The 12,813-nt window shown below is 39.7% G+C and overlaps 1 protein-coding gene across 1 annotated transcript in view; it reads right to left on the bottom strand.

Annotated features, from left to right (window-relative positions):
* The window catches only part of RNF11 (ring finger protein 11), a 44,274-nt gene extending 33,982 nt beyond the window's left edge, over nucleotides 1–10,292 (bottom strand). Inside the window, exon 1 of the mRNA XM_065893709.1 lies at nucleotides 10,170–10,292. Within this exon, the coding sequence (XP_065749781.1) occupies nucleotides 10,170–10,292 (123 nt within the window). The remainder of the gene's footprint in view (nucleotides 1–10,169) is intronic.
* Between the last annotated feature and the right edge of the window lie 2,521 nt (nucleotides 10,293–12,813).

The following is a 12,813-nucleotide window of genomic DNA, read 5'->3' as shown; positions in this document are numbered from 1 at the left end:
ATGCCCCAGTCCGGGATGATCCTACATGCCGCGGAGCGGCTGGGCCCATGAGCCATGGCCGCTGAGACTGGGCTTCTGGAGCCTGCGCGTCTGGAGCCTGCGCGTCTGGAGCCTGTGCTCCGCAGGGGGAGAGGCCGCAACAGTGAGAGGCCCAGTACCGCAAAAAACTAAAAAATAAATGCTGGAGAGGGTGTGGAGAAAAGGGAACACTCTTGCACTGCTGGTGGGAATGTGAATTGGTTCAGCCACTATGGAGAACAGTATGGAGGTTCCTTAAAAAACTACAAATAGAATTACCATATGACCCAGCAATCCCACTACTGGGCATATACCCTGAGAAAACCAAAATTCAAGAAGAGTCATGTACCAAAATGTTCATTGCAGCTCTATTTACAATAGCCAGGACATGGAAACAACCTAAGCGCCCATCATCGGATGAATGGATAAAGAAGATGTGGCACATATATACAATGGAATATTACTCAGCCTTAAAAAGAAATGAAATTGAGCTATTTGTAATGAGATGGATAGACCTAGAGTCTGTCATACAGAGTGAAGTAAGTCAGAAAGAAAAAGACAAATACCGTATGCTAACACATATATATATGGAATTTAAGGGAAAAAATTGTCATGAAGAACCTAGGGGTAAGACAGGAATAAAGACGCAGACCTACTGGAGAACGGACTTGAGGATATGGGGAGGGGGAAGGGTGAGCTTTGACAGGGCAAGAGAGAGTCATGGACATATACACACTAACAAATGTAGTAAGGTAGATAGCTAGGGGGAAGCAGCCGCAAGGCACAGGGATATTAGCTCGGTGCTTTGTGACAGCCTGGAGGATGGGATAGGGAGAGTGGGAGGGAGGGAGACGCAAGAGGGAAGACATATGGGAACATATGTATATGTATAACTGATTCACTTTGTTATAAAGCAGAAACTAACACACCATTGTAAAGCAATTATACCCCAATAAAGATGTTTAAAAAAAAAAAAAGATACATATGTAGTAGTGCCAATTCCATGAGTACGTTAAAACTTGTTTTATGGACTCATATGAAGTCAATTTCCATAAATATTCCAGGTGCATTTGAGAAGAAAGTATAACCAATAATTATTGGTTGCAGAGTTCTCTCTCTATATATGTATCTATTAAATCAAGCTTGTTAACTGTGTTTATATGCTTTTATTTCCCTTCTGCTTGACCTATCAAATGCTGAGAGAAGTATGTTGAATTTTCCCACTGTGGTGATGGATTTGTCAATATTCCTCTTGGTATAATAATTCTTGCTTTTATATTTTAATGCTATTTTAATAGATACATATGTGTTCAGAATTATTATATGTTCATCGTGAGTTTAATCTTTTATTAGCATATGGTGACCATCTTCATCCCTAGTAAGGCATTATTTCTTAAACTTTATTTTGTCTGATATTATTGATATATAGCTATATACCAACTACCAACTTTCTTTTCGTTAGAATATTCCTGACATATCTTTAGCAATTCTTTTACATTCAGTCTTTCTGTTTATGTTTTAATGTCATTCTTCTAAACGAAATAAAATGTATTTTAAAAATACAAAAAAAACCCCACAATGAAACACTTCTACACACTTATCAGAGTGCCTAAAATAAAAGACTGACAATACCAGGTGCTGGTAAGGATGTAGAGAAAACAGAACTCTCGTATATAGCTGATAGGAGTGTAAACTGGTGAAACCACTTTGGCAACTTATTTTGAAATGCATCCAAAAATAGGATGGATTGATAAAGGGACTGGGTATGTGTTAAAACAAATATAGCAAAATGTTAACTACAGTCTAAGTGGTAGGAATATGGATATTCAAACAATTCTGTCAACTTCTTTGTTTTTGAAATTTCCATAATAAAATATTGTGGGAAAAACTAAATATATACCTGTTCCATTACCCAGCATTTCCACTCCTGAATATAAACCAAATAGGTATTTACGTATATTTTTTAAAATGTTCACAGCACATTCATACAGTCAAAAACTAACACAACCCAAATATGTATTAATAGTAAAATGGCTTTTAAAAGTATATTTATACAACTGAATCCTCTACAGCAATGCAAAATAATATGAGCTACTGCCACAATACGGAACATCATAACCGAATTTCACAAACAATGCTGAACAAATTATTTAAATTCAAAACTGGGCAAAACAAACAGAAGGTGGTAAGAGGTCAGAACAGTAGTTACCTTTGGGGAAGGGGTATTGACTGTTAGAGGAGATATGAGGGAGCCTTTTGGGGGGTTGGATATTGGCTATATCTCGATGGTGGTTATAATATGTAAAAGGTCACTGGACTATATAGTTAAGATATTATTTATACTATTAAAGATATACTCTTTATTGTATATAAGCAATAAAAAGGTTTTACACACACACGCACATATTATACCTTAACTGTACAACATTATACAACTCCCTCTAAATTCATGCTCACCACCTACTGATTATTCTCCCAGCTCCAAGCTCCCCAACTCATAGTTTAATCAGGGCAGCTCTTTTGCTTTTATTATTTTTTACATTTACATTCATCATTTGATGTCTTCAGAAGCTAAAGAGTTATTTTGTGATCCACTGCCCTATCATAAATTGATCCTCCAACTTAAAGTCTTAAGTTTAATACTTGATTACACTGTTTCACACTGAATAAATGCTTCATGTATATACATTAATCTTGCCTCCTTAAAGTGGTAGATCCTTAAGGGTAAAGGACTCATTTCTCCTTTCACCTTGGTGCCCAACACATACCTGCTGACCGAGAGAAGAAATGAAGTATCAAGTGTCCTGGTTTTTATCCTTAAAGCCTTGCCATTCAGTTTATGGTAAACTGCTTTTTTTTGCCACATATGTAAGAATTAAATTGTTATACAAAATTACATGTAATTTTAACTAATTGGATCAATTATAAAAGTCTCTTAAAGCCATTCAGCTTCATAAGAATTCATAAAGTTTTAATAAATTTAGGAACTAATATATCTGGAGGATTGCTTTCTTCACTCCCACACCTTCATATCCCTTACTTACCTTACTGTATGCTCTCTGGATTAAGTAACAAGATAATTACTCAACTGCCCCTGGGAGCACACTCCATGTTGGCTATTTAATTAAAAGATAGGTATATGTGCATTCATATTAAAATGAACTCAAAGTATTTTTAATTGGTTACAATAAGGAACTCTTCTAAGACTTGAAAAGCAACATACCATAAAGTCAAATTGAATATCAAAACCAAAAGGTCAGGCAGATTCTCCAAGAGCAGAAAATATATTTAGTTCTCCCTTATCACTTTACTTTTCAACAGCATGTAGCAATTTCTTCTGCCATTAAAAACACACACACTTTGGCTATCTATATGCTAGCTTTTCCTCACATCTTTCACTCACATTTCCACTGAGTCTTTAGTATCTTTACCACCTCACTCTTGATTTCATTTACATCACAACTGCAAAAATCCTAAACAGGTTAACAATATCATAAATATTTGTTAAATTCAATATTAAAAGTTACTGACAAGGAATCAACTTCTGGAAATTTGTTACAGCCTATTTTTTAATAATCTGTTGATACAGGACAGAAACACATAATCCCTAACTCTTTGCTTGAAAAAAGGTAATACAGAGAAGATAACTACATGCAGAAATGGCTTGAGGCAAGATGACAAAGAAATACAACATCTAATTCCAACTGTATTTACAATCATCCTCTTTTCACTTCCTCATTTCTAGAAATTTTGAACTTGGCTGAGACAGTAAAGACAGAAAGAAGTGGTACACGTTGAAGAAAAAAAAGTCAGGGAAAACCTATAGTAGCCATTCTGTGACAATTCTTCTATGTAGAAGGAAGCAAATAAAATTAAGATCTTTATAAAAAAATCCCCTCCTACCTAAAGTATTATATTATGATTTTTAAAAGATCTAAATTTTACAAAAATATATCCTAGAAAGTGCTAACTAAAAAATATTTTAAGAAAGTCAAGTTCTCAGACCTTATGTACCAAGTACTCATTACCCCTATCTTCTCAAGTTACCCTATAATTGGCTCTAGAATTAAACTGACACACAGACTGTCCTACTCTTAAAGGTGCTCATACATTCTTAATGGCAAAGAATCAGCCTTAATTAAAGGACATCCAGAGGGGTAGATCATGCATAAACAAACAAAACCCTTGTAACAATGGTTACAAATAAATAAGCAAAGATATTTGCTTAGTTATTAAAAAAAAGAAGAGGCAAGCTGAGCTACACAGAACACAGACCAAACTCAAATGAAAACAAGGTAAACAGATTAACTTTCCCAAAGCTTATGCACATTATAAATTAGAAGTGACAGGACAAAACTGAATATAGTCAGATAAAATAGTTAATGTGGGAGAGAAAAATAGCAGAACCCTTTAAAGTACAAAAGCCAAACACTAAAGCACAGGATTCTGGGAACAATTTATAAAGAATCGAACAACCATAAGACTTCACACTCACAGAAAAACACAATAACTGATTTTCACATTTACTCAAGTATTTGAGTGCCTGCTATGTGAAAAGCACAGTTCTAGCAATGCAAAGATGAATCATCAAACTTGGATTCTAGTAGGGTACAGGCAACATTGTTATAAAGAATTAAAATCAAATAGGAAGGGTAAAGAAGTGTATAAAGAGGAGTAATTAAAATCAAATAGGAAGGGTAAAGAAGTATATAAAGAGGAGTATTCTGGGCAACAGGAATAGAATGAGCAAAGGCAGAGGCTGGAAAGCAGAAGGCATATACAGAACATAGCAAACTTCAGTCTGACTAGAGTATAAGTTTTATATAAGACTACGAAAAGCTGGAAAAGTATAAAAGAAGCCAGATCATAACTCTGAATGCTAGGACAGATCTTCAGTGATGAGTTGGTAAGAATCATTAAGGATTAAGAAGCAAAGGAATCTGATTTGGATAGAATTTACTGAACAATAAATGGTTGGGGATGAAATGCATGGAAGAGGAGACATCACATAGGTAATTGTGAGAGGTCATGAAGACCTCAGTTCCAGTGGTGACAGTGTAAGAGGGAGAAGGCAGAGTTCTAAGTTAGACACCGGGTGTCTACAATGTGTAAGGTACCATTCCACTCCACTGAGAAACTTTTAAAATCTTAACACATCATTCTCACTTTTAAGGAAACGGTAATCTGGAAAAATAATAAATGTTAAAGCACGAGAGCTAATAAGATAATACATGATTTCCAGATAAATATTACAAACAGAAAATACTGCACTTGAAGAAATCAGGAGAGGGGAAAAAAATGGTCAGTGGAGGATTTATTAAAGAGGTTGGAGTTGATCTGCACCTCAATGAAAAGGTAAAATTTCAACAGGGGAGGGATAAAATTTCACACAAAGGGAATTTTTTTAAGTTAAATAATTTGTTTAATAAGAGCAAGATAGGTGAGATACACTGAGGTAATTTCCAACAAAATAGTAAACAAAACACTAATACATAAAAAAAAAAATTCAACTACCTGAACTTAACTTCATAAAGATACCAGAAAAACAAGGTATTATTACTATTACAGCTCTGAATGCTTAAAAATGAGTATTTTCTTATATTCTAGATCTTTAAATGAGAGGGGTTACTTTTAATGAGTCCTATAGGAGAGACCAAGCCTTAAAAAAAAAAAGTAACCTTCAGTCAGTTTGAAATATCCAAAATGTTATGTTTTGTTATTTGTGAAAGAAGTTCCTCAAGACACAACATAATCTGATAAACTCTCTTCATATTTTACACGTGATATGAACCAGGATATGAACTCAGACCCATCTGACTCCAAAACCAGAGCTATACTTGCACTCAGCGCTGTATTACCAATAATTTTTCTTCTGATTTTAAAATCTCAAATGTATTAATCACAAAGTGCACAGAAGGAAGAGATGAGTAAATCTCAAACTATGTAACTACTGCATAAGTGAGAGATACCACTTTATTTATATATGTATATATATATTCAGATTAAAGTACTGTAAAGTGCTTTTTTGTTGTCAATGAATATTAATTTACCAGAGTGCCACTCCCAAATTAGTCATGAGAAATGGGGGTTTTAGAGTGACTAGTTAGTGGTTTCTCAATCTGTTCACTTACACCTTTCAAAGCTGGGCTACCTACCTGGCCCTTTCCTCTTATCAACCTTCATTCCTCAGCCTTTCATAACTTATCCTCCCTCTCACAACCCTTCTAAGACTGCCCTTGATGGGCAGATTTCCTCTGTATTCTTTTTAAACATTCAGGAAGGAAAGAGTAGACGACGTGCCAAATTTGTTTTTTACCTTCTAATTCAAGAAAAGCTCTAACCTCTTCCCTCCAATTTCTTTAAGGACAAAGATTTAAGTTCTTTCTCACAAAATAAACATTTTGTTATAGAATATAAACAAGGTGGAAAAAACCTATTTTATCAATAATTATTATAAACCAATTCCTATATTTAATATTATTGGGATTTGATTTTTAGGATTGATTCCTTAAAAATGATCCATTATAAAGGAAAAAGGCACTAGGAATGTGCATAATTCTTACAAAACATTCTACTGCACTTGCCTCAAAATAAATATATTAAATCATTTAAAAGAAATCCAGTCATTCAACCAACAACTGAGTGCCCAATGTGTGCCAGGCACTATTTAGGCACTTGGGAAACAACAATTTTTTTAAAACTCCCCTTTCCTCAGGGAGTTTACCACCTAGCAGGGGGAGACAGATAATAAACAATAAATATAATAAGAAAAGACAATGTGTTAGAAAGTGATAAATGCTATGGGAAAAAAACAGAACAAGGTAAGTGAGAATTCCAGGGTGCCAAGGCAAGTGCACTTTTAAATAGGGTGGTCAGAGAAGGTGTAAGAAGGTGTCATTTGACTAAAAACTTGAAGGTAAGGGAGTCAGCCATGATGATACCTGGGGGAAGAGTACTCAAGGCACAGAAAAAAACAGAGTAAAGGTCCTGGAGTATCCTAGAAACAAGGAGGCCAGAGGAAGCCAGCAAAGGGCAGAGTAGTAAGAGGTGTCATAAGAGCTATGTATGGGAGCAGAGGGTATAGATCATGTAGGGTTTATGGGACACTAAGGAATTTGGCTTTTACTTTGAACGAAATGAGGATCCACAGAAAGTTGAGTAGAGTGTCATGATCTGTTTTACCATAATCACTCTGGATGATGGGTTAAGCATAGACTAAAGGGAGGGTAAGGGTGAAAGCAGAGAGACCAGTTAGGAGGCTACAAAAGAAACCCAGGAGAGAAATATGTACTTCCCATCAACTTTGACCACAGTAGTGCAGTGCTTACATTTAAGCATAAATAGATAAAACAAATCTCAGATCCTGTTAATAAGAAATAACTGGATGTTACAGAAGTTTTTTATATAGAGCTCTTGGCATATAGATACATTGTACATCTTTTCTTTTAACCATTCACTACAGAGAAATACCAAGCATGTTCCTTTATAATCAGTTATTCCCTCCATGAATTTTTTAAAAATCCTACTGTAACTGAGACTATGCTTTAAGGAAATAAGCCCATATTTCTGTAGCTCTGTCAATTATACACTATTTTTGAAGAAAAAAATAAGTCACTTCTATCCACTGAAAATATAAATCATTTACCTTGGATTAGTGTTTCTCAGATCACCTGATTTACATTCCTAAAAACTTCAATTCCTTCAGGTAAGACAAATTTCTACAAAAGTTCCTCTTTTTATGCTTCTATCTTTAAAGAAATTACTTCTTTCAAATTGATGCCAAATTTGCGTATCAGTATCTGGGTCGTTCATTTCAGGAAATGGCAACCACAAAAAACTCCCGCTGTCACAAACATGTTTCAAAAAACGTTCCTTCATGACACCAAAAAAACTCTTATCATCTTATCCTCCTGGAAAAGGCAAATACAATTCCCATAAATTCTAAAGAAGTTATTCTTTTTTTTTTTGCGATACGCGGGCCTCTTACTGTTGTGGCCTCTCCTGTTGCGGAGCACAGGCTCCGGACGCGCAGGCTCAGCGGCCATGGCTCACGGGCCCAGCCGCTCCGCGGCATATGGGATCTTCCCAGACCGGGGCACGAACCCGTGTCCCCTGCATCGGCAGGCGGACCCTCAACCACTGCGCCACCAGGGAAGCCCTAAAGAAGTTATTCTTAACACTGTATTTATCATAAGGATATAAGAGAAAGAGTGTAGAAAGTCAAAGATATTTGACTTGCCTAGAAGGGGGCTAGGGAACATGGAAGGAGATTTTGAAATAAAAACTCATACTTCTAAAAGAATTTGCTTATGAAACTGAAATAAGCACACTGTCCTATAGCATTTATGAAGGAAACCAAGAGTGAAATATAAACTATTTACTTGCTTCAAAGACTCAGAAAAACATCTAGACTTAGCTTGGATTTTTTAAGAGACTTCCTTGTGACAATTCTTTGGAAGAAATGGGTGTGTAAATTTACAAAACTGAATTCAAATTCATTAATTCACTCAACATTTAAGTGCTTATGTGCCAGAAATTGCACTAAGCAAGGAGGACATAGTCCCTGTTCTCAAGGGCTTACAGTCTTCACTCACTCCAGTTACTAAGCATCTACTATGAGCCAGATGCTGTGTATACAACAAACAGGAAACACAGGGTCCCTACCTGCATACAGCTTACACTGGAGAAGGAGGGAAATGCCTCGAGAATGAGACACACATCTAACTAAACAAGGATAACATTCAAGTGTTAAATGGGCTGCTTATGAAAGTGCGGACACTTCCTTCAAGGGGGACACAAAGAAGGAAGTAATGGATTCAGGGTGAGAGGGAGGGGAATGTAGGGACTTCAGATACAGTTGAGTCCTCAAAGAGGATTACGCTGTTCACCTGCTGACCTTGGGGGAAGGGCTCCAGAGGGGACAAATGGAGCTAAGGCAGAGATGTGTGAACAGGCTGTTGTACTTGATAGGCCTGGAATATGAATGTGAAAGAGAAATCATGGAGACGTCTCTACGCCACAATTAAAAGACTGGACTTTATTGGCATATATGAAAGGCCCCTGAAGGGTTTTATCCAGAAAACCAGCATATGTGATCAGGTTTTTCTGGTGTGGTGAGACACTGATTTACATAGGAATGAGAAAAGAATAACACTAGATAATGATGTCACCACATGAAACAACAAAGGAGACTGCCCAGTTTGAAAATTAAACCCCATTCATGAAAAAAATTAAGCCACAACTATCCAAGCCCTTCTGGGGAAAAAGTTTTTAATCAGCATCATTTAAAATTGAAAAAGTAGAGGAAAGGTTTATATATATTACGGATTATAACATCTGCATATCTATTTTGAGTTTTCTAAAGCAGTCTTTAGCTCTTTATTAATTGTGTAAAGATATCTGGAGCTGCTGATTGCTGTACAAAAAGCAGTGAAGCTATTTAGAAGACGAGTCTTTGATACAAAGGGAGAACCACAAGTAACATAAGCTATTTCTCAAGTAAGGTTTGAAGGTTTCCAAAGTTCAAGATAAGCAAGTTCTCTTAAGTCAGCGTGTTTAAAAGGTGTGTCATAGGGGTGGAGCAAAAGGAGGGATTAAAAATTAATATAAACATATATAAAAACAAGTAATTCGATGTTGCTAGAACCAAAATCACTACTTGGAAATCTCCCAAGCAGAGGGAGAAATGAACGCCTACCAGATCCAATGAATACAGACAGACAGGAGGGAGGAGAGGATGATCACACTTGAAAGTATAAACGGGGGGGAGGGGGTAACCACCTATCCAGAACCCAAAATCCAGCTGGCGATGCGATGAGGAAATCACCTCCAAACCTCACAGTTCAGGCATAAAGGCAGGAAAATATCACTTCCAAACTCCACCATCTAACTACCAGCCATAGGCCAAGGGGATATCACACATACTCGAATCCCAGAACTCAAGGACAAGTACCATCCCCACGCAGTGCTTGAGGGGGAGGTGAAGGATTCCCCCTATCCTGAGGGTGGGGAGTAATCACCCTCACATCCAGCCCTAAGGGGGTCAGTGCCCCTCAGGCCAGGGGCAGTGACAGCCCCGAAGATCCCACAATCTCAGCCAGAGCTGCCTCTACTCCTCGCACCCCCGTTGCCCAACACACACCCTCCCCTACCTGATATGGCGGCGGCGGCTCCTGATCCGGCTCTGTCCCCTCGCCAAAGCTAGCCCGGTCGGACTGAGACTCGTGAAGCAGGGAGATGTCATCCGAAGTGGGGGACTTCAGGCAGTTCCCCATCTTCCGGGGCTGGGGTGTGTGATCTGGGGGAGGAAGAAAGCAGTAGCGGGGTCGTTCGCACGCTCCGCGGTCAGCCTCGGTCAGCGAGGTGGGGTCGGGCGGCAGGCCGGGGCTCAGGCGGCGACGGCTAACCCGCCCCCCGGCGCCGCCGAAGAGCCGCTCATGCCAGCCCCCGGGGTTGGGGGCTTAAGGCTGGGCCGCGGGTTCCCTGGGGTCGCGGCGGTAGCCTCCTACGAGGCGGCGGCGGCGGCGGCGGCGATGGGGGGGGGGGGCGGGGAGACGAAGCACTTCCCCACCCCGCCCCCCCGCGGGGCGGCGGCGGCCACGGAGCTGCTGGGCCTAATCCAGGTCAGGAGGGGGGGGCGCGGCCGTCGAGGCTCCCTCAGCTGCTGCCTCAGCTGCTGCTGCCCCCGCCGACGCCGGAGCTGCAGCCGCGGGCCTCATCCTACTCCGCCTGAAAGCGGCGGCGACGGCCAGAACGAGGCCAGCTGCGGCCCTGCGTCACGCCGCCGTGCGTGCTCTGGTCCCGCCCCCGGCGCTGGGAGGCGTGGGCGGCTCTCAGCTGCCCGTCCCCCCCCCCCCCACCCCGCCTCTCTCGCCTTCTCCAGTCCTAAGCAGCTGTTCTTGGGCCTGCGTCAGTTTCTGCTTCTCTAACAGTCTGAGACGTGACTCCGAAACCAGTCCTGCGTCTCCCGTGCCTCCCTAGACGCACTGCGCCCACCTCGCTTGTCTCAGCTCTTACCTGTGCGCTGTTTTGACAGTCTTCTCACCACCTTCAGCCAAGTGATCTATTTTTAAACCCGTGTCTGAATGGATCACTCCCATGATTAAAATGTTAAAAGGTTTACCATTTATCCCTTCAGAATAGAGTCCAAACTCACTAATGAACCTTCCCTACTTCCCCAGTCACTTCCTAAACCTCCTACACCACAGCCAGAAAGATTCTTCTACCAATTGTTCTATTTCTTTCCATTCCCACCACCATAGTACAAGTTACCATCACTTCTCCACTGTAATACTTTGAACTCTTGCCCCTGCATTCACCATTGCTCCCATTCAATCCACTATTTGTACAGTTGAGTTACCTTTTTTAAATGTAAATATGATCATGTCATTCCCCTAGGGGGAATTTAAGCCTTTTAAAACCTTCAATGGCTTCCCAATGCTGTTATGACTAAGTATTAATCGTTAAATTGTTTACAAATCTGGCTACCTCTCCTATCTCATTAGCGGCATTGTTCCCTGCATATTCTAAATTCTAGGATGTCTAAATAAAGTAGTTTCAGTTATCTAGAGGACTATTCCCTCTGGCTGAGGCCTTTACCCATATTTTTTTCTCTGACAGAAACTCGCTTCTTCCCACTCCTGACCTCCCATTAAGCTAAACTTTATCCCCACTTGTCTTCCTGGACTCAACTTTGGTGCCACTGGGAAGCCTCTCCTAACCCTCCAGTCTGGATTAGTTGCCTCCTCTGTCTCTCAGTCCCTGAGCTTCTCTCTGTCACAGGCTGATCAAGCTGAATCATCTGTACCTCCTCTGTGCAAGGCCTGGCACATTGCCTAAGGCAGTGTAGGCTTTATTCTTGGTTGAATGAACAAAGAGCTCAAGAAGCAATGTATGTAAAGGAAGGAAATAAGAAAGATGAGAATGCTCCTAATAGTCATTCATTCAACAAGAGACTAAAATTGGGTCTTGACTCCATTTCTTTCATTCATCATTTACTGATTTTTTTTTCTTTTTCTCTAGACCCTAATGCTAGGCACTAGGGAAACCTGGCTAGTTCCTGATGGAGCCCAGAATCCAGCTGGGAAGACAAGTAAACAGATGAGTTCTTCTGTCACCCACCACCAAAGGTTTTTAGAGGGCACAGAAGGGAGTGATTAGACCATTGGGTTAGGATCAGAAAGGATTCTTGGAAGCAGAACTGTGTCAAACTGGCATGGGCCTAAGTGCTCTAACTTTGGAGTCCCTATTCTATAAAATCACATATTTTATTTAAATGCACTCATATCTCATATTAAATATAACCATTTTGCTATTTACCCTCTTTTCCAAGACTTGCCTTACTTCCTATTAATGGCTCCCACCTAAATAGGTGTATCCCTAATGCCATGTTTTTTATCAGAATCTTTCACACATCCCCAAGAATCATTACTTAATTCTCTGGCTTGGACAAATAAAATTATTGGATCATTTGGGAGGAAATTTTCAGGCATTTGCCTCTTTTCTCCTATTGCCATTTTCCTTGTCCCCTCTGAACTATTGCGACAACTTCTTAATGAAGCCCTTGCCTCTGCACCGTCAATCCATTCTCCACACTACTACCATGAAAAATGTAATCAGAGAGCATTCATAGACTTGTGGTTCAGAAATTTAGCATGGCACTAAGGCCTTGAACCATTTGGTCCCATCCTAATCTCCCATATGACTCTGACTCCAACCAGGCATCCTATATTCCAGCCATATCACACTACTTACCATGCCCTCAGTTTTCACTGTGCTTTTCCACTTCTGATCTTT

The sequence above is a fragment of the Phocoena phocoena genome, chromosome 1, assembly GCF_963924675.1.
Source record: "Phocoena phocoena chromosome 1, mPhoPho1.1, whole genome shotgun sequence".
Lineage (NCBI taxonomy): Eukaryota > Metazoa > Chordata > Mammalia > Artiodactyla > Phocoenidae > Phocoena > Phocoena phocoena.
Note: the sequence above shows the minus strand (reverse complement) of the source record. Positions and strands in the feature narration are given on the sequence as shown.